Below are 19,942 nucleotides of genomic sequence, written 5' to 3' on the forward strand. Positions count from 1 at the left end.
ATTACTTTCCTTTAGTGTGACGAGTGCACTGTTACTCCTCTCATCTTGCCATCCCATGTGTTTTGAATTTGTTCTATTTTCTGTGTGGTTATTGTAACCTCCACAACTGAGCTTCAGCAGCAAGGGCTGGGGCAAATCAAGAGTCCATGCCAGAGGAAAAGCAGGAGAGCCTTTTAGTCTAGCCGTCTGCACCTTTACTAGCGCAGGTGATGGGGAAGCCTGATTCTGCTCTTCCAACTGGTAGTATGTCATGCTGCAGTGCTTCTCCTCCTAGGCTGGCATGAAGATTGCTGCTCAGTTTCCTGTAAAGCAAGCCTTGTTTGTGGTTATATGCATTGTTTTTTGTTGGTTTAAAAGAAAATCAGAAGAAGGGTTAAAAACATAACTAACCTTTTAAATAGCCGGCTGATCAATACGTCTTTCTGCAGCACTGACATGCTGGGGTAAAGGCTTATAATTCTACCTTGTTTAATCTCTCTCTCTCTCTCTTCCAGCATCACTGACTATTATTTCAGTAAAGGCTGTGGCCGGCATGATAACATTCTCTGCAAAGGGCAAAATGCAGCTAACATACCCCATTTTCTATATCATGTCGATTATAATGGTGACATCTTGTGTTTTCCAAGTCAAGTAAGTTAGTTTTTGCTAACCTTTCTCTCCATTTATCTGCTGGTTTTGTTAATTACTGGTGCGTATTGACTCCTGGTGTGAATAACAGTTAAACACACCTATTGCCTTCACTGATTTTTTTTTAATGTATTTATTTATTTATCCATACTTTACTGCTCATTGGATGATTTCACTTGGATTTGTTATACTGGTGCCTTCTTCATTTATTTACAAACAATTCAGGTTAGTTCGAAATGTAATTTTATTTTTCCCACAGTTCTTAAACCCAACTGTGAAGTGAAACTTTCTATTTTCCTGATGTTTTCTTTCTCTTACTTTGTCATGCAGCTTTTAGACCCATTGCTGGTAACCAATTAATCAAATAGCCAATGTGATTTCAATAACTTGGTCCTAAATTTAGAAAGGGAATTCTTTTTCCCCCTTAGCCCTGGTCTACACTACAAAATTACTTTGGTGTAGCTACGTCGCCCAGGGGTGTGAATAATCCACACCCCTGAATGACATAGTTATACCAACCTAAGACCAGTGTAGACAGTGCTATTGAACCCACACACCTTCTGCGTCCCGTCTAGTGGCACTGAGATCACTTAGAGATAAAATGAGTCTGCTCTATAGCCTTAGCTAAAAGCCAGCTTTTAGCTTATGCAGGAGTGGCTCATGCATTAAGCTCCAGAGGCCCCAGGTTCAATCCCACCTGCTGACGAACGGAGTCTGTCAGTGTTACACTATGTCAGTGACAGAGCTTCTCGCGGAGGGGGATTAACTGAACCAACAGGAGAACCTCTCTCCCTGCGGCTAAGAGTGTCTTCATTAAAGTGCTACGGCTGCATCGATGCAGCATTTTAAGTGTAGATCTGCCCTTAGATTTATGTTCACCTTTTGTCCGAAGGTGGAAGCAATAGATTATCCTCCCATCCCCTTCGGCTAAATCTGCATACTGTGTTTTGCCAGTGAGAAATTTGTGCCTGAAGTGCAAGCTAGGTATGGCTGAGCCTCTCTAGAAAATAGTTAACTGTTGGAGAGAACTCTGCAAAATCAGGATTTTTCCTGCTGGGCTCTGGCCTGCTAAGTGATCATTTTATTGCTGCCACTGGAGACTGCTGCTGCCATCAAAATAGAACTTCCAGCGGAATGGAGAGTCCATTCTCTTTATCCTTGTCCCTATGCTTCTGGCGCGGATTGCACCATTCAATGCACTTGTACAGGCTGCTCCAGATTAATTCGGAATGTTTGTTTTCATTTGTTTTTAATGAAATAGCCAGCCTAGCACTTTAGTGACAGTGCATATCACTGGCATAGGGGAGTCAGGATTCCCTTTGGAGAAAGCCCATGCATCGTTCTGCAGTGACTCTGGAACTCCCTGTCACAGACTGTAGAGTCATTTACACCCAGCGCTTTGCTGGGAGAAGGGCTCAGGGCATTTAAGAGAGGAAATAGAGCTTGGTAAATGGGAAGCTGCTGAATGATTCTCTTCTCCTTCGGCAGATTTTTTTTTTCTTCCTTCACTTGGTCAAAACGCAAACAAAGGCAAAATGTGGCCACTTTGCTTCCTGGGCCCAGTATCTGTCTTCTCCCAGTCCAACTGAGCAGACTTTTCAAAAGCAGACAATGCTGTTACTCCTGGCTTTTTTCCCCCATTTTACCTAGATCTCTCACCAAGTTTGTTTATTTGACAGATTCTTGAGAACTCAGAACAGCTTTTCTTACATCTTTTGGGGACTTGCTGCTAAGCATCAGCATCTATGTTTCGGTCCCTGAGACTGAGATTGTTGCAAATGGGAGAAAATAATGAGGTGTTTTCAGTGACTTCAAAATCCTGACTATCCTCTGGATATGTAGGGTTTCTTTATTTTTAAAGCACCATGGAGACTGCTCAACAGTCACTAAAATAACCTTGCAATTACTTTAATGGCTAAAACAGATCAGAGTTTGGATTTTTACTATTCACATATATCGTACCAATGAAACGTTTAAGCATAGTTCTTTTTATAGGTTTCTAAAACACTCTGCCGTCTCTTAATATTTCTTTCTGTTTCATATGCATTGTTGGCAGGATACAGTATGTGGGGGGTGCAGTGACACTGAATTTACAAAGATACATTCCAGTGTTCACAAGCATGATTCATAATCCTAAGGGTAGATATGGATGTGGCAGGTTTTAATACTTCTGCATGAGACCTTCATTCTCCTTCAACATGATTAATTGCTTTGTTTTTGTTACTGGATTAAATAGACCATGACGGTTGGTGTAAGAACACATACGTCCAAGCGTTGTCCTACACATCCTTGTATAGTCCACAACCCTGTTGCACTCCAGCTGAGGCTACGGGTGAGGTTCTGTGTTGTGCTTCTGAGAGGTGCTGCACTGAACATGTAGCCTGAAGGGAGGAGGAGCTAAGGTGACTGAAAATCACCTTTTTATGTCTTCCCAACCCTGGGCTGCTCTGGGAGCCAACTTGGCCCCTAGTGTAAATGAGATGATTGTCTGTGGCTAGTAAATTACAGTAACCTGTCCCCAGCTGCCTGTGGGGAGCAGTGCTGCCCAAAATCTCCATGGTGGTATGTACTGTGGGCCTATCCTGATGCCTGCCATGACCCCTGCATCAATGCTTGGGTGGGGGCTAGGGTGACCAGGTGTCCGGTTTCAACCAGAACACCCGGTCAAAAAGGGACCTTGACGGCTTCGATCAGCACCGCCGACCGGGCCATTAAAAGTCTGGTCGGAAGTGCTGCGGAGCTAAGGCAGGCTGCTCCCTACCTGTCCTGGCTCCACGCTGCACCCTGGAAGGGGCCAGCAGGTCCGGCTCCTAGGTGGGGGGAGGGGCACAGGACTCCATGTGCTGCCCCCACCCCACACGCCGGCTCCCTACTCCCATTGGCTGGGAATTGCAGCCAATGGGAGCTGCGGGGGTGGTGCCTGTGGGCGAGAGCAGCACGCAGAGCCTCGTACTGCTGGTCGCTTCCAGGGCTCAGCACGGAGTCAGGTCAGGCAGGAAGCCTGCCTTAGCCCCTCTGCTGCACTGCTGACTGAGAACTGCCGGAGGTAAGCTGGCGCCCCAAGCCCCAAGCCCCTGCCCCAGCCCTGAGCCCCCCAAACCTGGAGCCCCCTCCTGGACCCCAAACCCCTCATCCCCGGCCCCACCCCAGAGCCCCCAGCCGGAACCCTCATCCCCTTCCACACCTCAACCGCCAGCCTGGAGCCCCCTCCTGCACCCTGTACCCCTCATTTCTGGCCCCACCCCAGAGCGCGCACCCCCAGTTAAAGCCCTCACCCCCTCTCACACCCCAGCCCAGTGAAAGTGAGTGAAGGTGGCAGACAGCGAGCCACCGAGTGAGGGGGAATGTAGTCAGTGGGGGTCAGGGCCTTGGGGAAGGGGCGGGACTAAGATGTTCAGTTTTGTGCAATTAGAAAGTTGGCAATCCTAGTGGGGGCCCTCAGCAGATAGCCCATGGCTGTTTACCTCTGACATAGGGAAGGAGGTATTCTTCCCTGTCCAAATCTGTGGCTTTTTAAGCCTCTTTTATTCAGAGTACAGGAGCTGGAACTGGGGTGAAAGTCTTGCATGATGTGTGGGCACAAGTCAAGTTAAACGTTAAGGTTAAATACCATAAAATGGTAGAGTTGGGTGCTTTACTGGAGGTGGCATCGTTTGTTCTTAACATGCTGGCAGGTTCGGTGAGCTCCTTTCTCCTGCTCTGACTCTGACTTTTGTCTTGGGGGATAGCACGCGCTTGTACACTTTGACACTCTGCCAACTATTTCCCAGCTGTGATTGCACATGCTTCTCCTGCCACCTATCTTTGAAGGCAGTGAGCTCCAGAAGGGTCCATACAAATGCATGAGGCCTACATGATAGCTCTTTTGAATTTTCTCCAAGAAGTTGTGTGTCTCTGAGAAATGGTAGTTGCTTGCTATTAAAGTGGCTTGTAAATGGGGCCCATGTGGATTTGCAAGAGCTGTTTAAACAGAGGAGTGGTTTCCAGGCATACTGACCCCCACACAGAGGTCAATTCTGCAGTGACTGGTGCAGTGTGGGATAGTAATGGGAGGACTGTTCACTTATATAAGAAGTGGGATGCATCCACTGGAGCTAAATTGATTTAACTGCCACCAAAATAGAGTTGTGGCATTTGCAAACTGGCTTCATTAAATAAATGCAAATCCAGTGACCTTGCAATGGGAGATGTGTGTGGACACATGCCAGTTCCCACCAAAATAAGGAATGTTATACTAACTTCTGTGTGGAGACCAGGCCTTATTCCTCTGCGCTAAGCGGAGTAAAGGCTCAAATCTCCTGCTTGCTTCCCTGCTCATAAACATAATCTGTCTCCCACAGTATTCTTGCCAGCAGGTTAAAAAAGTATGGATTGGATGAATGGACTGTAAAGTGGATAGAAAGCTGGCCAGATTGTCGGACTCAACAGGTAGTGATCAACGGTTCAATGTCTAGTTAGCAGCTGGTATCAAGCAGAGTACCCCAGGGGTTGGTCCTGGGGCCGGTTTTGTTCCACATCTTCATTAATGATCTGGATGATGTTCACAGATGGGGGGAGAGGTAGATATGCTGGAGGGTAGGCATAGGGTCCAGAGTGACCTAGACAAATTGGAGGATTGGGCCAAAAGAAATCTGATGAGGTTCAACAAGGACAAGCACAGAGTCCTGCACTTAGGACGGAAGAATCCAATGCACCGCTACAGGCTGGGGACTGACAGGCTAAGCAGCAGTTCCACAGAAAAGGACGTGGGGATTACAGTGGATGAGAAGCTGGATACGAGTCAACAGCGTGCCCTTGTTGCCAAGAAGGCTAACAGCATATTGGACTGCATTAGTAGGAGCATTGCCAGCAGATCGAGGGAAGTGATTATTCCCCTCTATTCGACACTGGTGAGGCCACATCTGGAGTATTGCATCCAGTTTTGGGCCCCCCACTACAGAAAGGATGTGGACAAATTGGAGAGAGTCCAGCGGAGGGCAATTAAAATGATCAGGGTGCTGGGGCACATGACTTACGAGGAGAGGCTGAGGGAACTGGGATTGTTAAGTCTGCAGAAGAGAAGAGTGAGGGGGGATTTGATAGCTGCTTTCAACTACCTGAAGGGGGGTTCCAAAGAGGATGGAGCTAGGCTGTTCTCAGTGGTGGCAGATGACAGAACAAGAAGCAATGATCTCAAGTTGCAGTGAGAGAGGTCTAGGTTGGATATTAGGGAACACTATTTCACTAGGAGGGTCGTGAAGCACTCGAATGGGTTACCTAGGGAGGTGGTGAAATCTCCATCCTTAGAGGTTTTAAAGGCCTGGCTTGACAAAGCCCTGGCTGGGATGATTTAGTCGGTGTTGGTCCTGCTTTGAGCAGGGGGTTGGACTAGATGACCTCCTGAGGTCTCTTCCAACCCTAGTCTTCTATAATTCTGTTGTTCTATGCCGGTATAAGGGCCCAATGCAACGCTCAGTGAGTAGAAAGATTCCTGTTGACTTTGGTGGGCTTTGGATCAAGCTCTTGAAAAGGGGAAGAGCGTGGGTGTCTGAAGAGATGAAAACTTAAGCCTCATCATGCTAATCAGCATTTAGCTATGTGTCCCCAAGCCAGGTCTTACTCCTAATAGGCAGGAATAATTTGGTAGTCATGCAACGTTACTCTCATTGATTCAGAGTTGGATGTTCTGTGCTCATCATCTTTTATCTTGCACTATTCATTTGTACTATGCTTGTTCAAATCCGGTATGCATATCTGCTGCAGACGCCAACTTGTACTGTGCTGTTAGTTGTTTTGATGTGAAAGTATTACACCTATTACTACACTTAGTGCACAGCACACTTTGTATCCAGGAGATGTAATAACTGTGTTCTTTTAGGTTCTTAAATCAAGCTATGCAACTCTACAATGCAACCATCCTTGTGCCGATTAACTTTGTGTTCTTCACAGCCAGCGCCATCATTGCAGGTTTGTTTTTACTTTCTGTCCAAACAAAAGCTCTTTCTAAATAGCAAGATTGAATTCTCTTCTTTGAATCAGGAATGCAAACAAATCACTTTTATCTTCAGGGAGAGATCTTTATGTAATACAACAGATGTATATTTTGAAAATATTTTTATTTTGAAAATCATAAGTTCAGAACTTTGAAATAAAATTAAATGTCATCAGATTCTAGCTTTTCCAATATAGTACAGCCATGTACAGTTTATTCTGCTTTACTGGCTTATTAGGTACTGTCATTAGTATTAGCCTCCTCTGGAAGTACCATAAATGTGCTTACCATGTGTACATTGGCGTCTCCATATCCTAGCTGGTAAAGTAATTTTAATAGTGTGGCAAGCTACTCAAATGACAGACAGCTGTGTTTTGTAGTAGTTTGTGTATTATATTTCAGAAGGCTGAATTTGAGGTTAAGTGAAGGAAATAAAATACTCCAAAGGCCTTTAAACCTTATAACATTTTATTCTGGGTGAGAACTTTGAACTTGATCTCATTAAAAAGAGACTGAAAATCTTGGAAATCGTCTGCACTGAAAGAACAAGAGAGGAGAGAAAGATGAAGACATTTAAACTGAAAACAAATTCTGCAGCAGTGAGTCTCCGAGCCTGGGTCAATTGATTCAGGCTTGTTAGGCTAAAAATAGCAGTGTGGACATTCAGGCTTGAGCTGGAACCCAGGCTTTGAAACCTGGCAAAGGGGAGGTCCCCAGCCTGATTAGGAATGTCTTTACGACTATTTTAAGCCCCACGGCACGAGCCCAAATCTGTTGACTCGGGCTCTAAGACTCACTGCCACGGGTTTTTAAAATTTTTAGGGCTGTCAATCAATCACAGTTAACTCAAGCAATTAACGGAAAACAAATTAACTAGATTAAAAAAATTAATTGTGATTAATCTGAGTTTTAATTGCACTGTTAAACAATAATGAAATGCCAATTTACATTTATTATAACTATTTTGGATGCTTTTCTACATTTTCAAATATATTGATTTCCATTACAACACAGAACACAACGTGTACAGTGCTCACTTTATAGTATTATTTTTATTACAAATATTTTCACTGTGAAAAAGATAAAATAAATAGTATTTTTTAAATTCACCTCATACAAGTACTGTAGTGTGATCTCTTTATCATGAAAGTGCACCTTGCAAATGTAGATTTTTTTTGGTTACATAATTGCACTCAAAAACAAAGAAATGTGAAACTTTAGAGTCTACATGTCCACTTAGTCTTTCTTCTTGTTCAGCCAATTGCGAAGACAAACAAGTTTGTTTATATTTATAGGAGATAATGCTGCCTGCTTCTTATTTACAATGTCACCTGAAAGTGAGAACAGGTGTTCACATGGCACTTTTGTAGCCAGCGTTGCAAGGTATTTACGTGCCAGATGTGCTAAACAGTCGTATACCCCTTCATGCTTCAGCCACCATTCCAGAGGACATGCCTCCATGCTGATGACGCTCATTTTAAAAAAATAATGTGTTAATTAAATTTGTGACTGAACTCCTTGGGGGAGAATTGTATGTCTCCTACTGATGGTTTTACCCACATTCTGCCTTATTTTCCTGTTATGGCAACCCAGCATATGTTGTTTGATTTAAGAACACTTTCACTTCAGATTTGACAGAACACAAAGAAGGTACCAATATGAGATTTCTAAAGATAGCTACAGCACTCGACCAAGGTTTAAGAATCTGAAGTGGCTTCCAAAATCTGAGAGGGACGAGGTGTGGAACATGCTGTCAGAAGTCTTAAAAGAACAACACTCCAATACGGAAACTAGAGAACCCAAACCACGAAAAAAGAATATCAACCTTCTGCTGGTGGTATCTGATTCAGATGATTTAAATGAATGTGTGTCAGTCCGCACTGCTTTGGATTATTATAGAGCAGAACCCGTCATCAGCATGGAAGCATGTCCTCTGGAATGGAAGCATGAAGGGGCATATGAATGTTTAGCACCTGTTCTCACTTTTCATTGTAAATTAGAAGCAGGCAGCATTCTCTCCCGTAAATACAAACAAACTTGTTTGTCTTAGCGATTGGCTGAACAAGAAGTGAGTGGACTTGTAGGGTCTAAAGTTTGACATTGTTTTATTTTTGAGTGTAGGTATGCAAAAAAAAATTCTACATTTGTAAGTTGCACTTTCATGATAAAGAGATTGACTGCAGAATTTATATGAAGTGAATTGAAAAATACTATTTATTTTGTTTATCTTTTTTACAGTGCAAATATTTGTAATCAATAATCATAATATAAAGTGAGCCCTAATTCTTTTTGTATTTATTTTATTTATTGCAGTGTAGATGTACCTAAAGATGCTATGTCAGCAATAAGCCAAAATTATACAGCTATAATATTTATGACCGATTTTAACGCACACAGGGGCAGTCCTGTCATTGGTCTGCAGGAAATTTAATATTCAGAACTTCCATTAATGCTGAAGGGAGTTCCATGAAGATTGCCTCATCAGCTGTGTTAGAACAGACCTACACCTTGTGACTGAGAGGAGACATTGGCCAAAAGGAGTTGCACTGGAATAACCATGTGGAGCGTTTGGTCTTATGCCTACTTTTTTTAAAGGCCAGATCCTTATTCAGGATCATCTAGATAAGTGGTTCTCAAACCTTTTTTTTGGGGGGGACCCCTTGAAAATTGCGGAGGGTCTCTTAATGATCTTTCCAAATGTTGTTTGTACCATTAGCTAACTATTGTAAAGCACTTTGGATAAAAGCACTATATATAAAAAAAAGTAATAATAATTAACTTTTTTTGTTCTACAAATAAAAGCACACAACGCATATTTTAATATCAGTAGTCTTAACTTTCTAATGTGATGGATGTGCCCTCTCTCCCCCACTGTGGCAGCCCTCAAGCTGGGGCTGCAAAGGAGGGTGTGTGGGGGGGTCTCTCCTTCTCTCTCCTGCAGCCCCACAATATGGAACTGACATAAAGTTAGGTGGGCGACCTTTCATTCTCTCATGTGCAGCCACCGAGGCACACACCTTAGCGGGAACTATCTGTGGACCACCTGAATGAAGTTGCAGACCACTGGTGGTCGGTGGACCACAGTTTGGGATCCTCTGGTCAATATTCAAATCTGCACCTGTTTAGTTAAACCAGCTGAAATGGTGCAAGCCGCTATGTGGTTTAAGAGGAACTTATTGCAGTTTTAAATGTGTTCCTAATTGACTAAGCTAAACCCAAACAAACCTGATTTAATCTGAAGTAAGAGTGTCCACAGATCTTTTTGTACTTAACTAAATTCATTTAAAACAACACCTTTAGTTAAATTGTTGCAACTCTGCATGTAGACAAGCCCTCAGTCTGAGCCTGACCTGAATAAACTCTGTGTAAGGACCTATATGTAATTCAACAAGGTTTCATTCTTTAAAAATATCTTTTACACTTAACAAGGATTTTCAGTTATTGGCAATAAAAAATGTGACTATACTGAATAATTAACAACACAAGCAAGAAGTCCAAACCTGGTAGAGTGAGATCTTATCAAGATATATGCAATTACCGTTATCTAAAAAAAGGCATAGATACTGAATATGGGCATATAATATGAACCCACCCAAAATTTGTATTGATGTATTTGGGATTTTTTTCCACTTGTTCATAACCTAGCTTCTGACCCTGTCATCAGTAATTCATATCACTTGGAATTTGTTCAAGATCTGCAGTTCTTGTTTCTGTCACGTTCTAGGGGTCATATTTTATCAGGAATTCCAAGGTGCAGCTTTGCTGAGTGTGTTCATGTTTCTATTCGGGTAAGTGTATCTACTGAAAATCTGTAACAAAGTTTGTATCAAAATAGCCCTTACCTTTCTGAACAAGTTTTCCTTTTTTCCTGAAGAAAAAACCTATTCCATTGCAATGTGTTAGGGGGCAGCTGTTACAGTAGGATAAAAAACATTGCAAAGGCTAATATTTGTGTTTTGTTGTAAGGGCCTGTTTTTGAATCCAAACCTGTAAAAATATTAATATTAGCCATTTGTGAGACCCTATCTCTCCCACTCCCCCTAGTGGAATGAAAAGCAAACATCACATATTCCCTTTGTAAATGAGACAAATCATTGGCTGTTTTCCATCAATGATCGCATTATGGAGTAAGTACTGATTAGTGCTAGAAAAGTCCATGTTGTCTTCTACCTGCATGTCCTGCTGTTCTCTGCTGCTACTAGCCTTGGGCAATAGTGTTAGTTAATCACCCAGAAGGCACCGTGCTCACTTTAGTAAAGGCCTGCCTCTCTCCTGTTGTCTTTGGACAGGAAGGGACAATCTGCCTGTTGGTGATTATAGATCATGTCATGCTAAATAAGTGGTAGCAGTAAATGCTTGAAGGGCAGCCTACCTGTCATGCAGCCAAGTGAAACAGAAACTGCCACAGATTCCTCAGGAGTTGCCAGTACAGTAAAGGTCCAGGTGATAGCTGAGAGATCATTGTTGATGGGAATGGGATACTTAACACACAAGTGGAAGAACAGTTCCCATTAGATGCCTGGCCCTAATGTAGTCCAACAAACACAACTGATAATTGTATATGACCACTCCCACTTCAGGTAGGACTGAGAAGCCCCATAGAACTGTTTAATGGTTTGTGTGACTGACAGTGTTTGTAGTGAAAGTGGTAGAAAATGAAGATACACAAATTAAATGCACACACTTGGCAGGCATGAAGTTGATGTTGTGGACAGCCTTGGATGGACAGAAGACACTTACCAAGCAGTTCAAAATCACTGCCAGCCAGAAGCCTGGTTGTGAGACACAAAAGTAAAATGAGCGAAACAGAGGACCTGTCTAGACTAGAGTTTTTGATTGTGTTGTAACTTGAGTTAACTGATAATCAATGTAACTGTAAATGTTAGTCTAGATACTCCACAAACAATTGTTCCAGGATGCAAATATGTTTTCCTTGCTGTGGCTTAGTTTGGGGCTCAGCTCACCTTTCTCATATCAGTTCCTTTGAAGTCAGTGAGACTAGGTATGTGAGTAAGGCAAACAGCCTTTGAAAACCCACAGGAATCCATAAACTGCCGAGGGATTGTCAAGAGCATAATTTGGTCCCCAGAACCTTTGTTATCTTCTCAGATCTCCCTCCCATTTAAGAGCCCAGCCTGACATTGGGTATGTCTACACACAAAGAAAAACCTCAGGGCTGTTTCATTGCTGTGTAGATGTCTGGGCTCAGGCTAAAACCTGGCCTCTAGGATCCTGTGGGGTAGAGGGTTCCAGAGTGTGATGGGTTGGATCACAGAAACCCCCTTTGGGCTGCCAACTGATGTGCCAAGATTACTTCTGCCCCTCCTTTCCCTGCCAGCTTGGGACTCCAGCACCCTGTCTTGTTGAGCCAGACATGCCAGTCTGCTGCAAACCCAGACCCAGGGTCTGAACCACATGCCCCAGAGCTGAAGACTTAACTGAAAGCAATTTACTGAAGTGTTCCTGTCTTTAACACTTAGATGCCCAACTCCCAATGGGGTTCCAAAAGCTTATACAGGGTAAACTCATAAATTGTTTGCCCTCTATAACACTGATAGAGAGATATGCAGAGCTGTTTGCCCCCCCCCCCCGGTATTAATACATACTGTGGGTTAATTAATAAGTAAAAAGTGATTTTATTAAATACAAAAAGTAGGATTTAAGTGGTTCCAAGTAGTAACAGACAGAATAAAGTGAATTACCAAGCAAAATAAAATAGAACACGCAAGTCTATGTCTAAGAAAACTGAATACGGATAAAAACCTCACCCAGTAAGCTTCCTTTTACAGACTAGTCTCCTTCTAGTCTGGGTCCAGCAATCACTCACACCCCCTGTAGTTACTGTCCTTTGTTCCAGTTTCTTTCAGATATCGTTGGGGGTTGAGAGGTTCTCTCTTTAGTCAGCTGAAGACAAAATGGAGGGGTCTCCCAGGGGTTTAAATAGACTTTTCCTTGTGGGTGGAGACCCCCTCCTCTCTCCTATGCAAAGTCCAGCTCCAAGATGGAGTTTTGGAGTCACATGGGCAAGTCACATGTCCATGCATGACTCAGTTTTTACAGGCTTGTTCACATGTTACCTTGAATGTCCTCATGTAGACTTCTTATGTGAATTGGAGCCTTCCGATCCATTGTCCCTTAAGTGCTTCTTGATTGGGCACTTAATTTGCACATTCCTTTCTCAGGAAGCTGACCAGATGCTTTACAAAGGCTACTTAAAAATCAAGCAAGTACACAGCCAATATTCATAACTTCGAATACAAAGATGGTACATGCATACAAATGGGATGAGTAGATTCATAACCTTTACAGAGTTATGTTACATGGCATATGTAGCATAAAACATTTTCCTTTTATGTTATATATACACTCATAAGCATATTTCCATAAAGCCTTATAGGGTGCACCGTCACACAGAGCTCAGGCTCCAGCCTGAGCTCAGAAGCCTACACAACAATGAAATAGCCCCGCAGACTGAGCCATGCGAGCCTGAGTCAGCTGACATGGACCAGCCGCGGTTTTTTCTTTGCTGTGTAGACAGACCCACTGAGCCCTGGATGAGTTTGCTGGGCTGCCAGTCATGAAAAACTAATTCTCTTTACTTGTAAACTGAGCAGCTCAGATTTGGAAGCTGTTGAGAGAGAAACATGGATACCCAAGACAAGACCCACATTTCAAATGCAATGAGCTGCTTCTAACCTTATTTTCACAATGCCTTTGTAGGTGTCTTCTGTCATTTCTTGGTGTGTTTGTAATCACACGAAATCGAAAAGAGGAGCATTTGCAAGTTCCTTATATTGACTGTGGACACATTCCTGGTAAGCATGGTTTTGGAAGTTCTTTGTCAAATATTTGCCGGTCACCTATGTTTAAAAGTCTAAATGCACCAGGTAATGGAGTGGGGAATGAATGGGGAGAATTGAAGTAGAAATATCCTCCAATCATATTTAATAAACTTACTTTTTTTTTCATTTCTATTCCTATTTCCAATTGATTTTTTTCAAAGACTTTCTTAAATTATTTCTTAACGGTTGCCACAGCCTATCAAAGGAAAACAAAAGGCATCTAGACTGAGGAGCCTTTAACAGAAAAATAATGGATTAGCAGAATTGTGATTTTTTTTTCATTGAGTTTTTTTGTTTTTTCCCATTCTCACAGGAAAAAACATTATTGACAAAATACAGCTGGATTCAAACAGCTTATCCTATGGCACTTTGCATGATGAAGATGACTGGACGAGGGCTCAGAGCTAAGAGCACCTTCAATTCCAGTTAACAAGAGGAACTCTCTATTCATTGACATCATATTCAGCACCCCATGTTGATTGCATATATTCAGTGTGTGTGTCATGTTATTTTATGTTGAGAACTCTTAGTGTTATTTAAGTATCCTTACGTGTCCCCTGCCTATCACAAATGTGTTACAATGAGCCAGGAGAGCTATAAAGCTAGTAACCATTAAATGGAGCTGGATATTTTCCTGGTAAAATACCTCTTACTGGTGGTTTAGGACCAGGTATTTAAAGGTATTTAGATGCCTAAAGATGCAGCTAGCCACACAGTGGGATTTTCCAAAGCACCCACTTCACCTGCCTGCATTTATAGGTGCTTAATTCCTTTAAAAATAAGTAATCAAAATATAGTGTGTTTCTATGAAAGCATCTGTTGGGAGAAATCCTGCTTGCCTATACATACAGCTAGTCCCGTTGCCTTCAAAGGAACTACACATGTGAGTAAAGTGAGTGGGATTTGTTCCAATATATAAATATGGATACATTCACATGGTATGAATTTATGTTGAGATATGGTAAAAGGCTTGGCATTATCAATTCCTCCAAAGGAGCCCTCTGGGAGGGGAGCTTGTCTCTGTCCTACTGGACTGGAGCAGCAAGCAGCTATTTCAATACAATCCGTTCTGAGCCTTGCCCCCTCTGTCTTCATTAGAAAATATACGTTTTTGGTGGGGATTTTGAAGAGGGTGCACACTCTTCCAATAGAGAAATGGGAAGCCAACCTTCCACTGCTGTTGTATTTTGAATAGGCTCGGCTGGGGAAAAAGTGAGTTCAATATAGGGGGCCCAGTCGATGAAGTCAACGGAAATGTCGTGTGGGTAAAAGAATCAGGATCACGAAGGATAAGCCACTGGGCTAAAATATATTTTTTTCCTTCATAAAAAGACTTCCCTGCAGTAAGCTAGAGAGCGAGTGCTGGCAGCAGCTGTGGTCACGCAGACTGAGTTTGGGGCTTCGAGTCAGAAAGCCGTAATCCTACTTTAGGTGCTGACTCACAGGAGAAAGTTACTTATGGCCGTAGGGAGATACACAGCCTCAGTTTCTGCTTCTGTCTGCTAATACTAATCTACCTCATGGGTATGTTGTGAGGATTAGATGGGTGCTCTGAGGGAAAAGAAGAAGCACTTTATAAGTGTTTGGAGTTACTATTTGAACCTTGTACAAAATACTTTTGCTCTTTTAAAAGTACATCATATATCATATGCAGCCAGCTCAATGGGGTCTGCTGAATGATGCCTCTTCTAAACACACTATTTTTGTAGTCAGTATTTTCATTTTAGAAGAGATCCAGTCAAAGTGACTTTAGTAGTTTAAACACTGATTTGTTTATTAGACATGTTGAAGTACCTAGAAAATGGTACATTTTGCTATACATTAATCTCCCTACATCCAAGATTCAGGGAATTTTTTAATTTGTGATTTAAGCTTTTGCAAATTGGCATAGAGTCACGTACCCAGGGATTCAATACCACCCTCCCCCACTTTTCTATTAAAGTTCGAGGAAGCTGCCCATCTATATCTCTCAGATGCCCAATGGGTCTTCCAGCAAAAACAGGAAAGACTAGACTTTATATTACTGATCAATCTCCGGTAAAAATGCAGATTTTTTTAACACACCCTAAAGAATCAAAAGGGCACTAACTGAATTTTTCTTTCCTTTGTAGCTCAACTTTAAGCACCCTTTTTACCTGTCAAGTGAAAATGTCTGCTAAAGATGGAAATAAGATGTCTATAACTTTCATTGCTATTATTTCCTAGAAATACTATTTTTTTTAAGTAATGGCAGCAGATACCTCTCTGAAATTTGTTTCCATGATTTGGGAGGGGTGAAGGAGGAAATTCTCCCAGGATTTTCTAGTCACAGTAGGAAATTGAATGCAAAATCTCTGGGTAAATCCATTATTTATTTTAAAAGTACTGTAATTCTGTGTGACACATCACCTCCTTCTGACGGTTTAATAAAAAATAAAATGATGTTCTATAGATGGGGAGGGATAACTTCCGGTGTAAAATTAAGTGTAATTGAAATTGATATATTGATTAAAAGTTCTAGGAGCCACTGATATGTAATTACACAATTAACAATGGTCATCAGACTTGATATAGATACTTAGGCACACTTCAATTAATCTACATAAGTTCATGTTACACTACTGTAATATATAGTAATGGGCATTCATTAGTACTGCCCCCAAAAATAAACTTGTCAGTTTCGCTGTGTTTAGAATCCGCTTCTAGTCAATTTCAGATTGCCCTAGTGATGTTTAGGTTGCAAACACTATAGACGAATGTTTGTTAAAACATAAACCTTTTCATTGGACTCTAAAGAAAAACATAGAAATGTTTTTTATTGTATTAAATTTTGTAAGAACCTTTTCTTCCCTGAAGATCAATATCTTGGGCCCAATGTGACCTTTGAAACCTGTTCTACAAGTTGAATCTGCCTAGAGCCTGAATAGGTACAATATAAAATCTACAGAAATAAATAGAAGGCCAAAGTCAGCCCCTCTGAATGGTTTCTGCAGTGTCTAGTTTGTAAATCTGACAAACCAGGGCCAGCAGGATTGATTCAACCCTTGCTACACGGCTGATAGACACTGTGCAGGGGAAGTCAGAACTTTAACTTGAGTATGGGACTGGAAACAGGAACTTTTGAATTCTAATCATGGCTCTGCCATTGATTCTGCATGGGACTTTTGCAAACAACTTAACCTTTTTCTCTCTCAAAAGTGCAAGATCCACTTTTGTGGATGGTCACATGGACACGACTTGAAAGCTCAGCCACCTAGATTTGTTTATAATTGTATTCAAAAATTTCAGTGTGTCATCAATAGACTTTTAGGACCAGATTGCCCAGTCTAGTTCCATTTAGTGTCATGTAAGTGGTGCAAAGTGGCCTTAAAATGGCTGGTAATGCCCAACTGAGAATTTCCCCTATTCAGGAGAACACTCAAGTGGTAGAGGCTGGTCTGTCACCTCCTGTACCAGCCACCCACTCAACCCTTGGAGTAGGTGGGGAGCTGTGGTGGGAACAGTGTTCCACTACCCCAGACCATCCCCTGGTATAAGATCCCAGAGGCACTTCACACTCAGTGCAGAGCTTTTCCCCTGCTGCTTTGGGTCAAGGAACCAGTTAGAGAGCTCCCTTCTCGTTCCCCCTCTTGCTGAGTTGGAGCAGAGCAGTTGAAAATCTGCCGCTTAGTCTATGTCTGTAAATCTGTAATAGTAAATCTGAAAGCAGCATTTTTCACAAGGCAATAGCATCATCTCTGGGTAGTCCCATTAGTATTTTCATCTGCAGAGTCGATGGAAATGTGTAAGGCATGCTGAGACTGACACTGGAATTCTGTGTACAGTACTGGTGTCCATATTTTTAAAAGGATGTGACTACAGGGAGCCTGCAGAAAAGAGCCATAAATGAGTCTAGGTCTGGAAAACATGCCACAACAGCTACCACTAAGGGAAAAACATCTCCAGCTCCAATGGGCTGCATGTGCACATGCCTTAAGTGGAATGGCCATGTGCAATCATGCAAAGAAGAACTGGATGAAATTCTAGGGTGTATGTTCATCAGGAGGTCAAATGGGATAATCTGATAGTCCCTTCTGAAACTATGAATCGATTACTCATGTTACTACATTGACTATTAAAATATGTTCACATGCATAGTCGTCAGTCTGTAGATTGTCAGGATTCTTTTGCTAATAATAACAATTAAACGTTGTTCAAAGAAAACAAGATTATATGGGGAATGGTGATGTTTAGTATTTCCATTAAATTCATTCTCGTTATGTCCTTCATTACAGTTTCTTTGTAAAAATACAGAGCATCTATTCTTGGAACACTAGAGGTTGAAATATCAAGGTGGTTGATGTATTTTATTGCGTTGTGATGCATTACCAGCAGTATCCTCCACTCGCAGGTAGAATTGCCTACTAACAGCCTCTGGGTCTTTGCTTTTTCTGGCTCGCTATGTTAGAGAGGATAAGGGATACTACTGAGCCTGTTAAGCACACTATTAAACCTCAAGGAAATTAATTAAAAGAAGGTGAGGGGGAGAGAGGGGAAGACAAGTTCTGTTCCGGTGTTAACACTGGTTTGGATTTATGGATATCAACTATCGCACAAAGGACAAATGCCAATGCTGTTCCTCTGACAAGCTTAATAATTCTGGCAAGCACAGTGGTGGCAGACTCCAGCAAATTGCAATAGGGGAGGCAAATGCCTATTCCAGGCTTGAAAATCTCCAGCTGAGTGTTGGCAAGTGTGTGCATGTGCTGGAGGCTTAAATCAGTCAGTTCCATTTTTCCTGATGTGACCTAGCAAAATGTAACAATTGGTTTAATCATTCATATCCACGGGAAGCTACGCGTGTTTAAGGCATTAACTCTATGTCCTGCAGTAATACATTAATTTAATGTAAAACAGTGTTAAAGCCACCTGTTTAATCACGTTCTCATTAGTTCTAATTTGAAAACTGTTATCTATTTTCTTTTAAATATAGGCTCTGCAACTCAACTCTCTGTGCCTATAAGCCAGACAAGGATGCTATCCATGAGCATGGTACCTGAATCTTAAATCTGACTCTATTGTAGAATTCCAGCCCCACAGGAATAATAATAAAGGAAGCCTAAGGATAACGCTAGTCAATCAGCAATTGAACTGCTCATTCAGATGCCAGGATGTCAAGTGCCCTTCTACTTTCAAGGCTAGGAGTAGAGCAGGTCTACTGGTTGCAAATTACCTATGCATTGGATTTAGCTTTTGCCCTGATTGCATATTGTTGGCTGCAAACGGATTATTGCTCTCATGTATTTGTTTACTATGCAAAGCTGCTCAACCCATATGTTTCACGGACATAGCTGGGGGACTGTAGGTTGTCACTAACTGGTCACAGCAAACGTTTCAGTATTTGTAATGAAGTATTCTGTATGATTGGTCACATGCTATGGTTTCTCTTTCCTGTTTGGATGACAGAGACGTGACACCAGCCCTGATAGCTTGGCTCCCATATCTGCACAAAGAGAAAGTTCTACAATCATTCATGGAAAGAAAAGTCATATGAAGGCTTAAAGAAAGAGTTCAGATGTAAACAGACTGAATGGCATGTTGGCTTTGGCGAACATGTTTACAAATAGAATTTTTTTTTATTTGCCCAGCTCTACCATCAGGGTAGATTGAACTGGCTTCTATCACTGTTAAATTCAGCACGCCAGCTGTTAACTTCTGGAATACATCTACATATGTTCTTTTAATGTCACCAAGTCTTTGAGGTCTTGTCTGGACTAGGATTTGGAAGACTAGTGTAGACAAGGGAATGTGCCTTTAACATGCGTTAAACTGGAACCAATTTAGCATACGTTAAAAATCACACTGCTGTGTCCACGGTAGCCTGTTAACACATGTTTGTCAGCACCATCCAAATCGTAGTCTAGTTTAAACCTTAGTGCTAGTGGCTAGAGATGGAAGAAGCATCATCAGCCTCCTTCAGATGACTCGAAATAGCTACATCTGAACTTGACCTTAGGCACACACAAATATTCAATACAGATAAAACAAACAGCTAAATAGTAGCAAACTGCCTAATCAAGTTGCAGACTAAAAATTAGTTTCTTAAACTATGCTTTCTTATTAAGTGCTACATGAAGTACCTTGGACTAGAAGATTAAAAACATCTCAGGCTGAATAGAGTGTCTAGGTGGTTTTGGAATGCACTTTGTGATGTTACACAACACAGCACGCATGACTATTTTGCTGTTGCTATTGTACTATGACTAGTTTAAATTCATATTTTAAACTTACTGAATATTAGCATAATTTCAAGTAATAATTTAATTTGTGGTAGAAACCTTCATTTTAATAAATCATTCTTATCTGCTCCGGATAGCTGCATATTTGCAACGGAAAGCCCACGCTGGAGAACTCGGAGTGTGGCTACGGTGACTCATTCGTAACGGCTTTTTTTCCATGTTAAACTGGCTGTTTTCCAATGAAGTCCTGCAAGACCTCATATAACAAGCAAGGGTTACTGCTCTTTTCCACGCATCACATGAAA

The 19,942-nt window shown here is 41.8% G+C and overlaps 1 protein-coding gene across 2 annotated transcripts in view; it reads left to right on the plus strand.

The window, feature by feature from the left end:
• Positions 1–17,969, plus strand: part of NIPAL2 (NIPA like domain containing 2) — a 68,094-nt gene extending 50,125 nt beyond the window's left edge. For both annotated transcript variants that reach the window (XM_073330484.1, XM_073330485.1), the window contains 5 exons: positions 495–630; positions 6,485–6,573; positions 10,323–10,386; positions 13,319–13,413; positions 13,754–17,969. In XM_073330484.1, the coding sequence (XP_073186585.1) occupies positions 495–630; positions 6,485–6,573; positions 10,323–10,386; positions 13,319–13,413; positions 13,754–13,848 (479 nt within the window). In that variant the 3' untranslated portion in view covers positions 13,849–17,969. The remainder of the gene's footprint in view (positions 1–494; positions 631–6,484; positions 6,574–10,322; positions 10,387–13,318; positions 13,414–13,753) is intronic.
• Positions 17,970–19,942: the final 1,973 nt, after the last annotated feature.

This window comes from Lepidochelys kempii, chromosome 2, assembly GCF_965140265.1.
Source record: "Lepidochelys kempii isolate rLepKem1 chromosome 2, rLepKem1.hap2, whole genome shotgun sequence".
Lineage (NCBI taxonomy): Eukaryota > Metazoa > Chordata > Testudines > Cheloniidae > Lepidochelys > Lepidochelys kempii.